Here is a 20,743-nt window from a genome sequence, read left to right on the forward strand (position 1 = left end):
ATTCATGTAGACTAATGATTTAGGAGTATTTTTCTAATTTTAAGTGAAGAAATCATTCAACCATCAACAACTCCTTCCGTTAATAATTTATCTAGTGTAATTTGATATATTACAAAATTTAAGAAAATAATAAGAGAAAACGAAAAACTTTTAAACATATGAGACATGGTATCTGTTTGGTGGAACTTATGAGGCAAGAGGGTTAATTGAATTCCTTTCTTATACTATTATATATTTTGCTATACTATAAAATATTAAATCTTGCTTATATATATATAAGGAAAAGATTCTAGTATAATTGTAAAAAGGTCCAAAAATTTCTTTAGGCTACAAATAAAAATTTTAGGTGTGACATTTAAGTATTTCTTTGAATCTTTTGTATGAAATTTTGTAGGTAATTTATGTTATGAGATTTGTGACTATAAAAGCTTGTTAAATTTGTAGTGGCTTTTCTTGAGCAAGTCCTAAATTTTTTAAATCAACACAAATAGATGGGGCAGAAAATAGCAATGAACCAATGATATGGCGCCACGTTTTCCAGAGAAATTGTGCGTAGATGGAGAAGGTGGTCCCACAAAGCCATGGAAATCGTCACTTCATTACGGTTAAAATTTGATCATCACTCACAGTAAGCGCCATTTCCTGTTCTTCACTCTTCCAATACACAAACTCAATTAACACTCAAATCTGCTTGAGGAGCTCATCTTTGGAGTAGTGGTATTTGATACTGGTGCTCGCTTCAATCAGCTTCATCAACAAGTAAGTTACGGTTCCATTTCTCTTTGAACTCGACAAATTTTGCTTAATTGCTTCATAGATGATATATTCAAGTTTGAAATTGAGTTTAGGGTTTCTACAGTTGCATTGATGAATCGCCTTTGCTAAGCTAATTATTTCTGCTCCTACATTTCGTTTTTTGCTTGATGAAGTTCTAATTATGGATATATTGCGTATCTTCTCTTTTAGTTCGTGAAACTATTTTTTACTGGATGTTTGTGTGTGTATGTATTAGTCATGGAAAGATATAGCTATCATTTTGATAATTCACAGTTGTTTGATCTCTGATAATTTAGTTTCGGATGACGATGACACTGCTTTTCTGATAATTAATGAGATGGCGAATAAACTAGAAGCAACTAAAGTTGTCCCTGAAACTATATGTTGGCTAACTATGTAGATAGAGATAACGAAGGGGATGTATTGGAAGAAGATGTTATGGGTAACAATGAAGATACGGCTGGTATAGACAAAGATAACAAAAGAGACTCACTGGGTAAAGATGAATATGAAGGAAATGACGAAGAAAAAAATATAGAAAAATTGGAAGCAATTACAAATCAAACGACCAAAAAATCTATGAAAGGGAATACACGGAAGAGAAAGGCAAATGAAAACCCTGAAGGGAAGGGTGAAATTAAGCAGGTTCTGAAGAAAGTAGCTTCTGAAGGCAAGGTTAATGAGTACTGTGGAAACTTGGCGCACAAAGGTGACAATGATCAGGATTCTAAGGGAACAGAAATGGGAAATTTAGTCTCCACATGTGATGATGAAAGCTCTAAGAAGGTTACCCCTGGAGATGAAGCTAAGATGAGCCCTGAGAAATTGTCTAGTGAAGGCAGAGACATTCCTGAGCAGGTTGATAGCATGGGTATGATATTCATGTGCAATTCTGAGACAAAGAAGGACTGCTATGGGTACAAGGTTGTGGGACTCCCAGCAAACAAGAGAGAGATGGTTGAAAAAGTTTATAAAGGGATGAAACTATTTCTATATGACGTTGATTTGAAATTGATGTATGGGATCTACAAAGCTGCAGAAAATGGCGGTTTTAGCATTGAACCCAAGGCATTTAAGTCTCAATTCCCATCCCAGGTATGTTAGTTGTGCTTTGAGTCCCTTTGAACTTCACCTTTTTACTGCTTTATGATTTGTTTGCTTTGAAGAACGTTGCTAGTCATAAAATGCAAAAGCAAAGTTGGTTTTGACCAATAATTGAAATGAGCTAACAACATCTCTGGGATCTGTAGAGGATAATTTATAAGACCTCAAATACATTATCAACAAGGGTAACATTTAGCTGCTGTGTTTTTCCACCTGTTCCAATTCTGTGCAAAATCCCTCCTTCCTTATCTATTAATGATTGTTTTACTGACTGATGGGAAGATGAGTAATTGAAGGAAGTTGAGAGTTCTTGAGAAGGGATTTCGCACGGTAAATTAATTCTACGCGTTTGTTGACATTGTTACTTTACAAAATCAGTCATGAAGATAAAATTACAGTCAATTTTTGTTGAGGTACTGTATTTTCTTTCAGTAGGCTGTGACTTATAATATCTGTTAATTTCCTTGGCGAAAACAGTGAGAGGAGGTAAATTTCAGCTTCTATGTATGCTTTGTAAACACTTAACGAGGGAATGCCTTGAATGGTTTTCAATGTTTGATGCTCATATCTGCGATGGTTTGTTAGTGGCTACTGGATAGTAGCTATTTGTATGGACCTTAGATTCTTTTTCTATACAAAAAAGAAGAAGTTATGACATAGGCAGTTAGGCACAAAGCCAACGGAGGAAAGATGATAAGCTGAATTTGATTGGTTAGAAATGCTGAACTTCTTCCATTTTATTTGAAGAAGGGGGAAAGATTAAATTTGGTTGTGGTGCCTGCATTTTATATCATAGAACATACGAGGAGACCAAAGCAACATGCAATTTAATTTAACTGCATTATGGGCTCAGAAGAGACAGGTTAATTGATGATGAGCAATTTTGATTCTTGTATCCTAAATATCTTTCTGTGAGTTTGTTGTTCAAATCATAATAGCTATTTATGTCACTAGAATCGGTGCAATTAATAGTCAAAGCAAGTATAATTTGCTTCCAGTTTAGCACTATGACTTCAAATTACAGATATCAGCTTTTATTTTCTTGATAGGTAAAGATTGTAAATCTATAGTGAAGGCATCAAAAAGGGCCACCTATTGTATGCAAACAGTATGAACAAGAAGACAAAAAAGGAGTAGAATTCAAATTTTTAGGATGAAGCATGTACATAAGTTTTTAGCATGTGAGTGACTCTTAGGGGCTTCTTTTTTGTTATATTTTGTGTGTGTATTTTGCTATTGGGGTGAAAGGTGGGGAGACTAGGAGTACGATGGATGGGATTTACGGAGTTATCCTTCATTCGGTTTCTTTGGAGTGGAATACTTTGTCGAGTAAGGGCTGGTGGTGGTTTTGGGTTCTAGAATTGTATTGGTGCTTATGTTTAGTGCAGTTCATGGATATGATTGTTTGAATGCCCTCTTTGTCTTAACTATATGTTTGATGATTTCAGGTTCGTTTTTCCATTGTTGATGATTGCTTACCATTAGCAGAGGAGAAATTTAGGGAAGTGATTAAAACAAACTATTACACGAAGACAAAGTTTGATTGCAAATTGACCTCTGAACAGGTATCTGGACATTGTATTTGCATTTATTCGAAATCCTTAGATTTGTTTGGATGGTGATGATATTTAAGTTTCCTGGTGGATCATGACAACATTTTGTGTGTATTTGTTGCAAATCAATAGGTGAACAATTTGTGTAAGCTTTTCATTTCTGCTAGCAAAGCATCGGGTATACAACTCAAATCAGAGACCAGTACTATGGACAAGACGAGTTTAACTAAGGGGCGGCGCATGGATAAAAGTAGACTGCCTGAACATGTTCGACAAACTAAATGGATGGAAGTGCCTAGGTACCACTCACATCCACATCTGCTGGAAAGGGATGTAGTTACAACTCCATTGCTGCCATTAGCTTGGCCTCAAAATTCACTACCACTTCTTGATGGTCAATCACATAACAGAACTTTGGAAAACGGTGTTTATGGATGTGACACAATGACACATAATCGTGATACTTCCAGAGAGGGACGACTGGTGGAGCCTCATGATTCTTATAGGCGGGACAAACTGCTAAATCCTGATTTTTACAGAGGAGAGGCTTTAGCAGAGCATTATGATTATCCCAGACAGGATGGATTAGTAGAGCATCGCGAATATCAGCTAGTAAATGTGGAAGCAGGACTCCAGGATGTTGTAAACCATCATCCCTATGCTTTATACTCTGAGAATTTGTCCTCCCAAGATCCTGTGTACTCGTCACATCCCACGTATAATCCTCCACCAGGCTTACGACCTGAATACCGTCTCGGTATCCTATTAACTGAGTATAGTTCTACCAGAGGCATGCCTCCTGAGTACCATTCATCTCCAAACTCTCTGCCTGCGTCCCATTATCATCAACCCGTATACTCCCAAGATCCTGTGTACTCACCACATCCCATGTATAATCCTCCTCCAGGCTTACGACCTGAATACCGTCTCGGTGGCCTTTTAACTGAGTATAGTTCTACCCGAGGCATGCCTCCTGAGTACCATTCATCTCCAAACTCTCTGCCCACGTTCCATTATCATCAACCCATATACTCCCAAGATCCTGTGTACTCGCCACATCCCATGTATAATCCTCCACCAGGCTTACGACCTGAATACCGTCTTGGTAGCCTATTAAGTGAGTACAGTTCTACCAGAGGCATGCCTCCTGAGTACCATTCGTCTCCAAACTCTCTGCCCGCGTTCCATTATCATCAACCCGTATACTCCCAAGATCATCTGTATTCGCCACATCCCACGTATAATCCTCCACCAGGCTTACGACCTGAATACCGTCTTGGTAGCCTATTAAGTGGGTACAGTTCTACCAGAGGCATGCCTCCTGAGTACCATTCATCTCCAAACTCTCTGCCCGCGTTCCATTAGCATCAACCCGTATACCGATATTAGGTTCCGTCAAAGGTATGGTAACTCTTCCCACTAAAATTCAGCTTGAAAGTTTGACTATTTAGTGATTCAATCTTTATGTGTTTCTGTAATACTGATAGTTTACGATGTAGTTTGAGCTAAATTTCATTAGATGGTAGCCCTTAGTTTTCCAAAAGTTCTGTTGCTATCTTTTGCAGAGTAGACATCTGTTCATACAGGTTTCATCTTGATCTTAATGGCTGTCACCAACTTTTACTTTCAGATCGCACCATGGAAAAATCTCTAACTTTCAGACTGCATTAACCAATAATGAATTTTTGACTGTTTTTTATGTTGTTCTTACAACTTATTATCGTCTTACTTATAACTGTTATCAATATCCATTAGAGTATAATGATAAAATAGAGCAGTAGGTAGATCGATTTGATACAATCCACTTCATTGAGCAGATATGTTGGTTTTGTTCTTTATTGGAGAAGTTTGATTAAGCTTGTAGGTAGATGTCGTTATAGTGACCATCCTAATTGGACAGAATTTTGTGTATTTCAAGTCTCAAAGGATTTAATAACCTAAACTACTCAGCCTTGTCATCTTCTTAACTTTTGTGTTGATTTCTGATGCAGGATTTTGCAGCTTGTTCTATAAACCCATGGAATTTAATTACAAGTTGGATCCTTAATTACATGATTGTGAGTCAAGCTGAGCTTAGAGTGGACCTAATGGTAATTTTTTTGTTTGTTTGAAAATTCAGTATATACCATTTGTGGAAGATTGATCCTAGTTCTGAAACTTCTGGAAAAGGTAGATGAACTCAACTCTTAGCAAACTGAAGGTAGATGAACTCAACTGTCTCACCAAATGAGAGATCATTGTTCTATTTTAATTGACATATATGTTTGCCAGAAGATGCTTGAGGATATTTCACAGATGAGGCTTCATTTGCTGATCAGATCTTTCAGTAGTATCTTATACTTTTGGCTAGTCTTCCTTTGACATGCATGGTGATAATAGACAGTTAAGGCACTGCTATAAAAATTGTGGTCTAGGACTCACAATACAGAGACTAATGACTAAACAAACGATGTCTAGGCCTCAGTTCATCAGTCTGCAATCTTAACAAGATAGGAGTAACAAAAACCCTCATCACTCTAGCTACGGCCATGCACTTAAAAATTATTGTAAATTGTTAATTAAGAGGTAGTTTGTTTCTTAAATTGTACAGTAACATCTATTAATTTGTTGGTACAGTCTTACGCCTTACTTGAGAAAACAACCAGAGACAAATAACTTGATTTGATTATCCATGAAAGAACAGTTCCTATCTCAAGAGAGTAAATTACCATTATGTCAGTCTAATAATTGCATGTATTTATGATGAATTTATTGATTATAATATTCCTGAAGACCTCCTTGGTAGTAGAGTATTACTGGAGGGGCCAAAAAAGTACTCTTCATGACTTGCAGGTTACTTAAGATGGTAGTTGTGGTAGTTTGGTCCTGGATTGGTTATGAGTAGCCTTAGGTTGATGATGTTGGCATGTCTCAACTCTCAGGACGAAAATGCATTCAATGAAATGGTCCTAAAAGACAAAAGAGAAAATAAACAAATGGTAAACGTGGTGGAGTTAGTACATGGGTTAGCCATTTCTGCCTATTTACGAAAACTTACATGGTCCCAATGAAACATTTTCATGACCAAACAACCCCAATGTTGGAACCTTTCTACAATTAGGCATTCCCATATTAACACTCTATAAAGTAAGGATCCAGATTTTTACTTTGGGGCTTTGATAGTTTTTCAAGAAAATAAACTTACTCCTCAAATTATATTGCTTGATTTGATATAAATATCGGGTGCATCTATTTTTGTCTCTTTAAGTTGGAGGGGGGTGTTAAAGTGAAACCGTGAAAGGGAATTCTCCATGTATTGAACTGGTCCCAAAAAACAACTCCAAACTGTGATTAGGAAGAACGCTTTAAAAAAAAAAAACTCCTTACTTTTTTCGACTCATAATTTTGCATTATAGTCTCATCAAAATGTCACCATTCCATCATATGCTTAAAATATTTACACATTTATATCATTTATAATGTAAGTACAAACAAATTTCTATAACAAGAATTAGTTCACAACTTAATAATAATGGTAACTAACGTGCAAAAATTGAATTTTTTGTTAAATGCTACGAGTTCCGTTGAGTTGTGGGGCATTTTAGTTACAACTCTCAGTCAACAACTTTTAGTAACTTGCAAGCGCATCTCGGTGGGAAGGACTGGTATAGCATTTATGAAATTTGGATACACATTTCCAAATTCCAAAATAGCTTGTTATTGGTAGGCTACACCTAATACTGGCAATTGTGGTTTAATTTATCATGCAGTTGAATCCAAAAACATTGTACTCAAATGACAAGAAATATGCTGTTTAATAATTACTACAATTTGTCCATGCATTCAGTGGCGTACTCAAGATTTTTCATAAGCGGTGTCATCTTATAAAATGAGAAAATAAATAAACTAATATAAATCATATTTTTTTTATAAAAAAAAAACACAAATAAAACACAATTCATGTATATTATTATAATTTTTTTCTAAAAAAATAAAATAAAAAACACATTATAATTTTTTTCGATGAGTTTTTTTTATGAAATGTATTCAAATTAATCTCCTTGATAATATTATACTAATTTTTTGTTTATACAAACAAAATACCAAATAATTACTAAACAAAGAAGGTAAAGGAAAAAAAAACATAAAAAAATGAGGCTATGTAGGACACGCAACCTAGCCTACGGAATTTCAGCACAAAACCAATTAAGCTACACGCATCTATTGTTCAAACAGTGTCACTTTTATTATATAACCGCCTATGTTTGCTTTTGTTTCATAACCATATTTACCTATTTAGAAAAAAAAATCGATGAAGCAGTGTCACGTGACACCCCTTTTTCCTTCTTGAATCCGCCCTTGCATGCATTATGATTGATGCATGTACACTAGTAGAAATATATATTCTATCTGTTTTAATTTGGTTGTCTTAATTAACCTTTTAATTTAGTCAATTTAAAAGGAATGCATCTTTTTTTCCTGGCAATTCCTTAATTCTAACTTTCCACAAAACATGTTTAAGACCATAAGATTAAATGACATTTTAATACATTCAACACTTTTTTAGTTAAAAACCATAAAATTAAAAAAAATACTTTGTTAATTTTTTTGAACAAATTGAAACGAAGGAAGTATATTGTTATTCCAAGAGCTATATATGTATGTAGACACACTAGGAATTAGATAGAGAGGAGTTGGGTAAAAAGTTGAATGTTAGGTATAGTAATGTTTTACTTTGATAGCATGTTCATTCTACGAGTCAAATATATCTACCCCATGACAAAAGGAATTTAATAAATACACATATAAATTAAAAACTTTTATCTCTAAAAATAAAAATGCATTTCATTTTAATTCAACATAACATGATGCTTTGATTATCCATTTTTTTTTAGTAGAGTATCAATCAGTAACACTGTAGAAGATGCCATTTTAGTAGAAGCAGTACAAATGAAAGTAACAATACATAACACCTAACACAATATGTGGCCGTTGACAATAAGTTTAATTAAAAGACGTTAACAAAATTCCAAATACTAAAGTTGAACAACACAACAAAAAACAAATTATTTGAGGTGAACTAATTTTTAGATTAATTAATTATCTACCGAAAGATACGTCGTTCCAAACATGAAGTTACATCTTAATTACCTCAATTAACACTTTTTTTAAGGAATTGAACCCCCCAAAATTTAAATATTTGTACTTCAAAAATCAAAAGCAATAATCTTATATGAAAAAAAAAAGATTAAAAATGACCAGAATAAAGCAACTCTATTTTCCAAAGGCTTGGAGAAATCAAAGTTTGTCCTTACTGTCGGCTGCTCATATTTCCTTTTCCTTCTCTAAATTCTTTACTTGAAGATGAATAAATTAAAGTGCATTTGAGATTGAACTTCAAGGAACAAATTATTTCAAGTATAAAGAATAGAAATTACATCATATTCGGGAAGTTTTCCTAATTATAAAAATCTCAAATTTTTCATTGCTCTCATATACATTTCTTGGTTGTCCGATACATTACTTAATGAGAGGGATGTATACGAGAGGGGCTATAGATATATCTAAGAAAAGAGGGATCTATCTGATCGAGAGGGGATATGAATGTATCAAAGAGGATATTTTTGTAATTTTTCTAAATGATAGAAAGCTTTAGAGATTATGATATTTTAAGTCGTATATTTATATAATTTTTCATTATTTTAAAAGTAAAAGAAATTGTGTGTATACTGGAATGAGTACAAAGCTATATTAGGATTTATGTATTGAGTAGTTCAACTAACTTAATCTCAAATTACATATTTCACTATTTTAAAGTTTCTCTAACTTTTCCATTTGTATGTATTAATTAATTGGATGAATTCATGATAGACTCTTGTGGTACTTTAAAAAAGTCTTCATTACAAGTATTTTTTTTTTTTTACGCTTAGGATTTTTGAGGTATCTAGTTTTATTCGCTCTTCAAGTTTTCATCTTTCTATATCAATGCGATTCATCAGAGTGCTTTTATCTCGGATGTCTTTCCTTCTGCCCCTAACTCTCTACACCCAATTTTTCATATTTTTAGTTCCATTTTTTATAAGAAAAACAATGAATATTGCATGCTCTACCTTACATATATAAGGAGAAAGGAAATTCCCGTGATTGTCTCCTCCCTGTTGAATATTTTATTTTTATCAATTTTGCTAGGAGGGAATATTTAAAAAGACCTAATCATGGTATAATTAGATTTGAGCTCATGCATTTGCAATTCGAATTGTTGCCTCTTAAAAAATAAGTTGTCCCACCATGAACTTTATTTTCAAAAAAATACTAAAAGCTCATTTGATTAATGAGTCATAATTATGGTTTTACATTGTATGTAGTGCTAATATTAAACTAATTGGGGTTTTGAAATTGCACTTTTTTTTAATACAATATATTTTTGTATTACAACTTCTAAAAAATAAATTCATCAAAATTAGATCATGAATGCGTCTAATAATAACTTGAAGAAAGCATGAAGGAGTATAGCCTATAGTTTGGAGAGACACAATCATTAGATTTCCATGTAAATTGTCCATGAAACTTCTTCAATCCTAACCTTCCTCCTTCCTAAAAATATTACTACCTAGTTCTTCTTTTTACTCTGTTTTAAAATACTTATACTTTTCTTTATGATTGTTTTAATTTTAATTTTTTAATATGATGTGTCTAAAACCAACATATCTTTAATGTAAGATCACATTCAAAAAAAAATATTTTAATTTTATAAACTTCATACAAAATCAAAACAATAATAACATACTCAGTATGGTCCCACAAAATATGATCTAGAAAGAATAGAATGTATGCAAGATTAACCAGGTAAACAATTATTTTTGTTTATTAGTTTCCCGCCTAGTGTTTGATATCCACATTGGAGTCCGACTAAATTTGAATTCGCATCGACAAAGTGCTCCCTAACATATGCGATTTTGTTCCCAAAGAGGCTTGAATTCGAAACCTTTAGGTTAAGAATGAAGGAATAATTATCATTCTTACCACAATCCTTGTTAGTAACGCACAAATTAAAACAAGGAGAGTATTAAAATTGAAAAAGAGTAGATAGATAACATTGTATATCTTGTGGAGGGAAAAGTCAAAAATAATAATTTGGTCCCCAATAGAAGGCTAAACCTTAGAGCCCTGTTCCTTTGTTTTCACCTTTTACCAAAGTGCCCTGGTAGAGTGCTAGTTGTCCGTCGCGCGTGCGGCTCGAGAAATGCCTTTCTCTATGGGCCCTCTCAAAGCCCACAATGCTCTTCGCATTAGGCCCGTTAATTATGGGCTCATCCACCTGGTTCCCCTTTGCTTTTACAACATGCCAGTAAAAGTAATTATGAATGATTAAATTTGAATATAACTAAAATAAATAATAAATATTTTATCCGTTTCAAAAAAATTACTCTAAAATAGATACCACTTTTTTCTTAATCAATTTATTTCATGTGAAAAGACTCTGATTAGACAAAAAAGTGTTTTAATGGACCATACTGTAAAAATTGAAAGGAAGTAAATGCAACAGAGTTTCACGTAAAAAAGTAAAAGTAATTTTAGCTTTTACTATTTAAAATATATTTTTTTACAAATGTATAATAAATCAATTAAAATGAAAAATACCAAAAAGTAACTCGCTATTGGAGGGTGACACACAAACAGAAGAAAAGTTAAATTATCGTTTACTGCTAAATATTGCCATTTCCAAAAAGGGATATGTAATGCTACTATAATTACATCAACTGCCACTGATTCACTTTCCTTGCTCCCTCCATAAGTAGTCCTCTTTCCCTCCACTACTTCCTCCTCATCTTCATACATTTTTCCAGTTTTTTTTTCCTTTCTGTTTTCATCTTCTTCTCTTTTTTAGTAGAAATGGGGTTTTTGAATGTGGCCTGCTGTGTTGCTTCACTTTTTTCACTAATTTTACTAACAGCTGAAGCTAGAATCCCTGGTGTTTTTACTGCCGGAGCATGGCAGAGTGCTCATGCTACTTTCTATGGCGGAAGCGACGCTTCTGGTACTATGGGTATGTCACCGTTTCCTCTATAATCTTCTACTTTCAACTCACCAACTACCCTTTTTTCTGCACATAATGTACTTGAAATGCTTCATTTCTACTCTGATTTTGGCTGTTTTCTCTAGATTTTTCGTTCAATGCTCAAAGAAATGTTAGTCAATTTGTAAATCTATGGGTATTTCCTCATTTGCAGCGTTTTTTCGTGTATGTACATGAAATGCCCCATTTCTACTCTATTTGGTTCTTCTTCTCTAGCATTTTGGTTTTATTTTCAGAGAAATGCAAGTCAATTTGTAGATCTAAAAGTGTAATGTAACTAATATTTAGACTCATTTTGAGATTTGTGATGGATTTACAGGTGGAGCATGTGGGTATGGTAACCTATACAGTCAGGGATACGGAGTGAACAATGGAGCACTTAGCACAGCGCTATTCAACAATGGACTGAGTTGTGGAGCGTGTTTTGAGATCAAATGTGACAACTACCCACAATGGTGCCATCCCGGAAGTCCTTCCATCTTCATTACAGCTACAAACTTCTGCCCTCCCAACTTTGCTCTCCCAAATGACAACGGCGGTTGGTGTAACCCTCCTCGCCCTCATTTCGACCTCGCCATGCCTATGTTCCTCCACATCGCCGAGTACCGTGCCGGAATTGTCCCCGTCGTTTACCGCCGGTAAGATTCCTTATCTTTCTCTGTCAGTTTTCTGTGTGCCCATTTCGGTTTGTTTTCTAGTTGGTTCTTTTCTTTATTGCTTTTCTTCTTTTACCCTATTTATTACTGTTATTGTACCAAGTACACAGCTGTCACCATTGGGCTATAAAATTAGTGAATATAATTATTTTAATGGATCGATAAATAATAGTAATGCCTTTATATTATTACGTTCGGCTTGCCCGTATTTTATGCGTGAATCCTCTCGATAACTAGTATAGTGAAAAGCTCAATAAGAATGTCAAACAGCAACCCCTAGATAGTGAAGCACAGTCTCCTAGTATTATCTCCAGTCCATTATTTTTACAGTAACATTTGGATGACTAAGTTGACCTGAGTTTTTCTATTTATTTACGCAGGGTGCCATGCAGGAAGCAAGGTGGAATAAGGTTTACAATTAACGGTTTCCGTTACTTCAACTTGGTTTTGGTAACCAACGTCGCAGGTGCAGGGGACATCGTGAGTCTTAGTATTAAAGGCTCAAAAACTAATTGGATAAGTATGAGCAGGAACTGGGGGCAAAATTGGCAAACAAATTCAGTTTTGTTTGGTCAGTCACTTTCATTTAGGGTTAGAGCTGGTGATAGAAGGAGCTCCACTTCATGGAATATAGCACCTGCACATTGGCAATTTGGTCAAACTTTTATTGGGAAGAATTTCAGAGTTTAATTAGTGAAAGTGGAAAAAAGTAGTAGTAATTTCTTTTTATATGTCTGTTTGACTATGGTGGTTAATGGGTATTTTGGGGGATTGTGAAAGTAGTTAGAAAAAGAAAATGCTTTTTCTGGAATTGGGATTATGGAAAAGTAAAATCTTTTGGTAATGGGGTTCTTTTTTTATTTTTGGACCTTTTTTTGTTGGGGGGGAAGGGGAAGGATTGATGAGTTTTGTGGAGAAATTGTAATAGGGATTTGGGAAGGGATGAAGTGTAGATGACAGAAGAGCTGAAGCGGCTGCAAAAACATGTAGCCCGCAGCTTCTATTATGACTATATATTTTACCATGTTTTGGTTATTGTACTATTTTGTTGTTGTTACTGTTTTAGTATACTTTGATTTGATGTGTTTGAGTTGAATGTCTTTCATAACAGAATCAACCTCTTTTTTCTCAACCTCTTTTTTCTCATGAGTAAGTGTGATTTCACTAGGCTTGTTGTTATTAACGGTATGTCATGTCAGTAATTTGTAGTAGCTTAATTGAAAATATGTATCTTGCAAGTTCCAATTTGATTGCGATAAATCCATTTCTGGTAGCTACTAGTATGTCTGGCATTTAGCTCATCTGTTGAAAAGGAAATTCATGGGAGGAAGCTTAGCCATTAAAAATGTAAGTGACATCCCAGGATAAAATTGTACTCTTATAAGTGAATTCTACATGATAACACATACATTTTCCAACGTAAAATCTTTTTTTAGCCCTTTTAAATCGGTTTATTATATTTTTCAATGTTGAAACTTACATGATAACACGTGTTATGCTATATTGTTACATATAGGACTATTGGAATGAGTAGATTAATTACGTTGTTGAACTATAGTACGCATATCCCAAGTAGTCTTTATGAAGGGACAGCAGAAAGCACAATTTCATGGGAATTTTAGAGGTTCTTTCAACTCTAAGGTATAGACATCCATGAAGCACAAGAAATTATGTATGTCTGGATAATTGAGTAGAGATTTGCACGTTCCAAAAGATAATCATATTTACTTGGGGTCATCAAATCTCCAATTAAACTCTTAACACCATATAATAAGATTCTTTATTCAGTCAACAACAACTAGGATCTGAAGAGAGTGGTGTGTAGGTAACTGTAACCCTACCTTGTGAAAGTAGAGAGATTGTTTCCTAGACTCTCGGCTAAAAAAAAGTATGTATAGCAAACACTATAACGAAGAAGTCACTGTTGAAAACAATGAAGAAGAGAACTGAGATCAAGATAACCAATAAAATCATTTACTCAATCTACACTAATACCTAACCAATAAAAAGAAACAGAGAATCGCAGTATAAATCAGTGAGAAAAAGATGAATCAGGCAATATTCCTGAAAAACCAATGGAAGAGGATAAAATGGACAGGCTTTGTTGATAAAGAGAATGACAGCACTGTGCTGTGAAATTACAGAGAGTATTCCTCTGTAAATCAGCTCTGTATGTATATTTCTAGCTGTTGCCTGTTTGTGCTCAAAATTCACACAATACTTGAAGCTGCAATGTATCTAATGACAGAAGAAAGCAGCAGATAAAGAACAAACTGTCTCGTCTGAATTTAGAACAAAATGAAGGTAAAACTAATGAAGTTTTTGCAGACTCAGAATTCCTAATAATAGTTGAGCTTGCCTACTAGAATTAATCATGTTGATGACAATCAACTCTCCTACTTATTTCCCCTCAAAGTTCAGTCAAATGCTTTATCTTAATTTCTTCTTATGCGCCTTCCACTGCTTCATTATGTGTGCAACTCCTTCATTCAATGACGCAGTTCTTTTTTCCTTGTTATTCCACAACTGAGGTACTGGGTACCTGCCACTGGGGTTATGCTCATTCAACTCGTTTAACGCAGTTACCACAGATTGATACACTTGATCACCATATTCGGCCTTTAGTTCCTTCAATTTCTCGTCATCTTTATCAATTATTTCCTAAGTAAATAAAAATTGAATTGAGTAAAGATTTTTTTAAAAAAAAAAAAACCCAAAAAGAATACACGTACTAATAGTTTAAAGTGTACATACCTCAGCAGTATGACCCTTTTGGATAACCTTATAAGGATGCCAGTTTGGATCCCTCAAGTAATCCTCCCACAACGAACATATCTCCACTGCTTTCTCTGCTGCTTCTCCAGGATTAAATTTATTTTTGGCAGCAGCATGGAATGGCTTCTCATCAAGTTCACCCATTCTCTTGACACAGATAAAAGCACGGCTCTCCCTTAAACCCTGTGTGAAAATAAATCAAAGCACTAATGAACTAGAGCAAAGGGAAAGAACATGAAGATTGCACATAAAATTGCTGTTCATACAGTAATGGTTGGCAAGTTGAGACTGAAATCATCTTTTCAGGTTACAGAAATACTTTTATAAACATTAGAATCATCGAGGCTGATTTGTAGGTCTATAATTCTTTTCCTTTATTCCAGATATAAAGGCAACGTAAATTTAAAAATATACAGCTTGTAGCTACTACTGCAAACGTTTTCAGATGCCAATTTAATGCATGAGCCATATCACAGATATCAGAATCATTTGCACTTCCATGAAGTATTAGCAAGCTTTGGCTGATTATGAATGAGAATCTCCAAGAAACAAACATTACAGAGGAAGAAGTATGATAAATTCGAAAGACCAAAAAAACAAACAAGTATGATAATTCAAATGACCAAAAAAAAATGTTTATGATCGTGATTCATGAATGTATAAAATTACATTGATTAAAGCAAGGGCATACATGGAGGGAGAAAACAATTCTAGGAGTAAAATAAACTACCAAGTTAGATTTACCATCTCCAGAAGGTTCCTCTGTAATGCATATCTCCAGAATTTTATAGAGAGAGTTTTAAACTTTTTGCAGGTACAAACTTGTAAATGACAAGGGATAATGTAGGTGGGCATACTGTTTCAAGCAGTGGAACGGCAGCTAAAAGAATTCATCTAGGCACTGGATCTTGCTAGCAAATATCAATATGTCCTGGAACTATTCTTTTTTCTTCTTTTTAACACTGCTGAGCATTTTATTGATTGTGAAGATGTAGTTCTAGATTGAATCCCAATACAAACTAATTAATGGGCAATTATCATTGAAGCAAATGCGTGAAGAATGAAAAGCGTCTGCTAGACTTCCTAAAAAGGCAGATGTATGGTGTACTCACTCCTTAGTAAATAGAAGGATTCACTGCTCGTCTGGTGAATAAAAATGAGTGTTACTTTGGTGGACAAGAATAAAGTAACCAAAACCTTTCTAAAGCATACCTCCAATTTTCGTACAGTAAAATCACATTGCTTCATTATAAACAAATGTTTATGATGATGAATTAAAAAGGTGTAAATGCTCACATTGATTAGTTCTTTACGGGCTTCCTGCACCTCATCATTTGTAAGTCTTTCCTTTATAATTAGAGTTTGATTCAGTGTTTCCAAGCTATCAAGTTCTTCTTCACTCTCCTTGATTTCTTCTTGAATTGTCTGCAGTTTCTTCTTAGATTCAAGGTCTCCTTCCTCATTCATGAGTCGCATCACTTCCATTGAACCTCTCAAGCGCTCAATCTGCAACTGTAGTGCTTGCTTCTGATCAAGGTTCGCTTCCAGTTCAATTATTCTTTTATGAAGTTGTTCCTTTACTCTCTGCAAGGTAAAGCTTAAAGTCAATTGCTAAAAGCTATGGAGTATTCTGTTTTCAAAGAGGCTGTCTTAAGCCAAAAGTGCACAGCACACCTTATGATCTTCAGCCAATTGCAGCATTTTCTCATCTGCATTTCTCTGCTCCAAAATTGCCCTTTCATTCTGCAGTTAAAGAATTTCAAAAGGCTATCAAGTTAAGCATCAGAAGACATCTAGGGACCTGGTATTCAAATTAATTCCTGTAACCATATTATCAGGCAAGCAAAGTGTTAGCAGAAAGGAGGTGATGACCACACTGGATATGCTCGAGTAATTCAAATTCCTTTAAATCATATAAAATTATGTTAAATATCTTTAAAAGGAACAACTGCAGTATTTTAGACACCCAAAGAGCATCATCTCTGCTTTCCCTTTTGTTGAAGCATCACCTGCAAAAAAAATAAAGTAATTTTCTGTATGCCTCTTGTCTTACCATCTCTTTCTGGAGGTGAAGCTTTCTTTTCTCACTCTCATTCAGTGCTTCACGTTTTCTCAATTCTAGTTCTTGTTGCATCAATTGTTGTTTTTGAGCTTCAAGTTGCATTTTGCTTTTCTCATGCTCACGTATGAAATCATGGAGCTGATTGAATGCTTTATCCCGCATCATCTCCATCTCTGGTAAACAGATCATACGACATTAGAGGAGGAAAACAACAAAAGAATGAGCACAACTTCATGATATGAGTTACAAATTTTGCCAGGTGTATCTTTTAGCATTATGTTAAAAGTGAAGCAATAAGATAGAGATATATACTATGTAACTAGTTTACAGCAAAGAGGCAAAGGGAAAACACACCGTCATTGTAGTTTTGGGTCATCTCCTCCTTTTGACTCATCACATTATCCATAAAAACTTCTGCTCTGCTTATTTTCTTCTTCATCTCTTCACATTCCTTGTTCTTCATCTCTAACTCGTTGGTCAAGTTGCATAGTAGCCTTGAATTTTTCCTCTTGTTCTCTTCTTGTATTCCAGAAACTGACTTAAGATCTCCATTTTTACGGAGATGAGTACCAATAAAAGACCCAGCGTTGTAATCTTCATCATGTGCAATCCAAGCATACAATTTACTATCTGGACGTCTTACTGAATTCCAATCTCTCTTCCCATGTTTATCTAATTCAAATGCTTTTTCGAATGCTATAGCATTCATGAATCCCGACCAATCCCCTTTAAATTCAACTATGGCATATCCGGTATGACCCTTGTAGTTCCACAAAGGATGAACCTTCAGTGGATTAAACCCTTTCTCAATCCACAGCTTTTTTAGATTTGTTCCACTTTTACCTACATACCTCCCTCCCTTATATTCAACAGGAATATTGGCTACTATCCCCATCCAAGGAAAAACTATTAGATCATCCTTGGCCTTGCTGATACCTGCCTTACTAGATGCTAGGAGAGATTGGGATTGCAGACCATCTTTAGTACTTCTGGGAGGAGGTGCGGATACCACTCTGTTCTCCGCATTTAGTTTTTCCCTTCTCAGGGGCTCTTCAGCACCATCAACAGGTCTATCCACTGCTTCAATGGACCTAGCAGCAGATGGATAAAAATTTCCTCCACCTTCAGACTTCTCAGTGATCTGAGATTCGGATACCACTCTGTTCTCCGTATTTAGTTTTTCCCTTCTCAGGGGCTCTTCAGCACCATCAACAGGTCTATCCACTGCTTCAATGGTCCTAGCAGCAGACGGATAAAAATTTTCTCCACCTTCAGACTTCTCAGTGATCTGAGATGGCTCTACTGGATTACTCTTGGCATATTGAGAACCTTTCCCTGATAGCTCAGAACATCTCCTCTGACTTGATCCAGATGTGTTCTTGTCTGCATCTATGTACCTATCCAAGTACTTGAACAATCCCAAATGTCTAGCCTTGTCTCTAAAACTAGCACTTCTTGAATCTCTACCAATGCGGGAAGAATGCCGTAGAAGCTCTTGTGAATCATACTCTTTACTTGAATCCTGACAGTATGGACATTTGAAATACTTCCCAGAACGTCTAATTTTGACCTTTTCATCTCTTAAATCTCTGTAGTATTTATACTTCAGCTCTTCAAACTCTGAATCAGTGCTTCCACTTTTCCTTGATCTTCTATGAGACATCTTCAACCTGTAATAAGATTAAAAGCTAAATACCAGTTTGTGTTTTGTTGATAACCAAACTAAACTAGAGCTAACCAAGAATACTTGCCAAAGGAAATTGAAATGCACCAGAAACAAAAATGTTCATAAGACAATGGCAAATAAGACAGATAAAGTAGAAGACTCAATTTTCAAATCTAGCTTGCTTTTTCTTCCCTCTAACAAAATGTTATTGCTATTACTTGCCTTGCTGCATTGAGTGATTCAGCAACTCTCGGTCGCTCAGAGTGAAAAGTGGAAGAGCAGAGAAAGGAATATGTGGAACAAGAAACTTCCTCACTTTGTGATCCAAGCTTCTTCTTCAGCACAACTTACCCTTGTTAGAGTGGGTTAATGTCCCAAAATTTATATATGTCCAATCCCTAGTTGCTCGAACAGAACTAATATATATCTTTCCTAAAGGTTCAGTAGAACTAGTATATAGCCCACGCGAATGTATTATCATCTACACATTATATTCATTGATCTACACGATATATTATGTGTAAAGGTTGGTCTGTCAATCCAGTAACTTTGCCCATTTAGCAGAGATTCAATTTTTCAACCCGTTTATAATCTCTACAAAACGATCCACCCCCAAAAGCTAGAACAGGAAAATGAGAATAGTCGATGGAACAAAATAAATGCTAGAGACTGTCAAAGTAAGCACAAGAAACAATCAAACAGTATTACAATTTGATACCTGAGCAGCAATTTCATTATAAAGTCCGGATTACCTCAATTTTTTGTTTTGGAGATTCAATCCATGAGTAGCAATATAATCATTTCTGTATAATTGCTCAGTACAAAAGGCAGACTGAAAAGAACAAAATACTAATTTGTTGCGTCCTGTTTTCACATAGGGTCCAAAGTAATCATAACAATCAAAACATACATCCACCTCGAATCTCGATGAATATAGTATGGCGTTTCTTTGAATTGTTTTTCTTCCAATCAAATGTTAATCCAGGATTCAAAGGTAGCAGATACACCATTTACTATACACACACAAAAACACAAAAAAAAAAATCTGGAACTACCTCTGTTTTCAATCATATGATATCTGATGATTTTTTCACACTGATCGAGAACCCCCTTTTGTTTGAGTTTTCCCCCATCAAAACAGGAAATATACTATATCCCTTGCTTTATATCAGCAGAAATCAAATCATAAGAAATAGCAGAAGGCTCTATAGAGGGGGCAGAGCCAGGTAGTATCAGCCCCTTCCACAAAAAATTACCATGTTTATACATGATTGAAATTATTTTTTTATTTATATATACAATAGATGTTGAACCCTTTTCACTTCACCCTGTATTTACTTTTCATATTTGTAAAAAAAAAAAAAAAAGGGCTCCGTGAGTTACTATAGCAAATCATCCATCACCATACCTCAAAACCCAGAACCACACGAAGGGTTACAAAAACCCTAGAATGTTGCGAGAAGAAACACACACTAGTAATAACTATACAAAACTTGTAACAAAAGAACGTACGCATATATACATGCTATTTATACGTAAATAGAAACATATAAACTTGATATCGGAGATCATCACATTTTCATAAGCAAAAAAAAGAAAAAGTTAATGTACCTGAAATCACAAAATCCGAATCTTCAAAACAGGAATCCCTTAAACTTCTTGCAAGTTTTTGAGTTGTACTGAGCAAAAAAAAACAAAGAAAAACAGATAAGTAAAGATTCTAGTCTCCAGTTTCACTCAGAAGCCATTTTTACGGTCGATTTGTGAAGCGATTAACAGAGATTTTTGGTCACTGCAGAGGCGTGAAGAAGGAAAATGCAGAGGAAAAGCCATTTTCTCATACTTTCTGTTTTGAGAAAACTGAAATGTACAGAATATTTGGCATATTATATGTGTACAAGTTTCTGTACAGTACTCCCTCCCTTCTTATATAAATTCAATTTTTTATTAATCATCCAAAATACTCCTAATAAATAAATTTCCTAAAAATTCAAAAAATATATATATTTCCCTCCTCTTCATACTAGTTGACTAGATTTGACAGGACATATTCTTTAGGAAAGTTAATTAATTAAAAATATATTTTAGAGTAAT

At 34.7% G+C, this 20,743-nt stretch overlaps 3 protein-coding genes across 3 annotated transcripts; 2 read left to right on the forward strand and 1 right to left on the reverse strand.

Moving 5' to 3' along the window:
- The first annotated feature begins 491 nt into the window (after positions 1–491).
- Positions 492–6,160, forward strand: LOC125872623 (uncharacterized). Its single transcript, XM_049553374.1, has 6 exons — positions 492–759; positions 1,178–1,872; positions 3,330–3,446; positions 3,567–4,176; positions 4,525–4,835; positions 5,426–6,160. Exons 2-5 carry the CDS (start codon positions 1,216–1,218, stop codon positions 4,797–4,799), a joined length of 1,659 nt encoding a protein of 552 aa, XP_049409331.1. The 5' UTR covers positions 492–759; positions 1,178–1,215; the 3' UTR covers positions 4,800–4,835; positions 5,426–6,160.
- Positions 6,161–11,211: 5,051 nt separating this feature from the next.
- Positions 11,212–12,842, forward strand: LOC125872624 (expansin-A6-like). The gene is made up of 3 exons (XM_049553376.1): positions 11,212–11,460; positions 11,810–12,128; positions 12,527–12,842. Exons 1-3 carry the CDS (start codon positions 11,307–11,309, stop codon positions 12,834–12,836), a joined length of 783 nt encoding a protein of 260 aa, XP_049409333.1. The 5' UTR covers positions 11,212–11,306; the 3' UTR covers positions 12,837–12,842.
- Positions 12,843–14,324: 1,482 nt separating this feature from the next.
- LOC125875157 (factor of DNA methylation 4-like) lies at positions 14,325–20,481 on the reverse strand. Its single transcript, XM_049556250.1, has 7 exons — positions 20,261–20,481; positions 17,338–18,653; positions 16,975–17,156; positions 16,596–16,664; positions 16,218–16,505; positions 14,901–15,104; positions 14,325–14,807 (listed from the first exon to the last, which is right to left on the reverse strand). Exons 2-7 carry the CDS (start codon positions 18,644–18,646, stop codon positions 14,577–14,579), a joined length of 2,283 nt encoding a protein of 760 aa, XP_049412207.1. The 5' UTR covers positions 18,647–18,653; positions 20,261–20,481; the 3' UTR covers positions 14,325–14,576.
- Positions 20,482–20,743: the final 262 nt, after the last annotated feature.

The sequence above is a fragment of the Solanum stenotomum genome, chromosome 8 (assembly GCF_019186545.1).
Source record: "Solanum stenotomum isolate F172 chromosome 8, ASM1918654v1, whole genome shotgun sequence".
Classification (NCBI taxonomy): domain Eukaryota; kingdom Viridiplantae; phylum Streptophyta; class Magnoliopsida; order Solanales; family Solanaceae; genus Solanum; species Solanum stenotomum.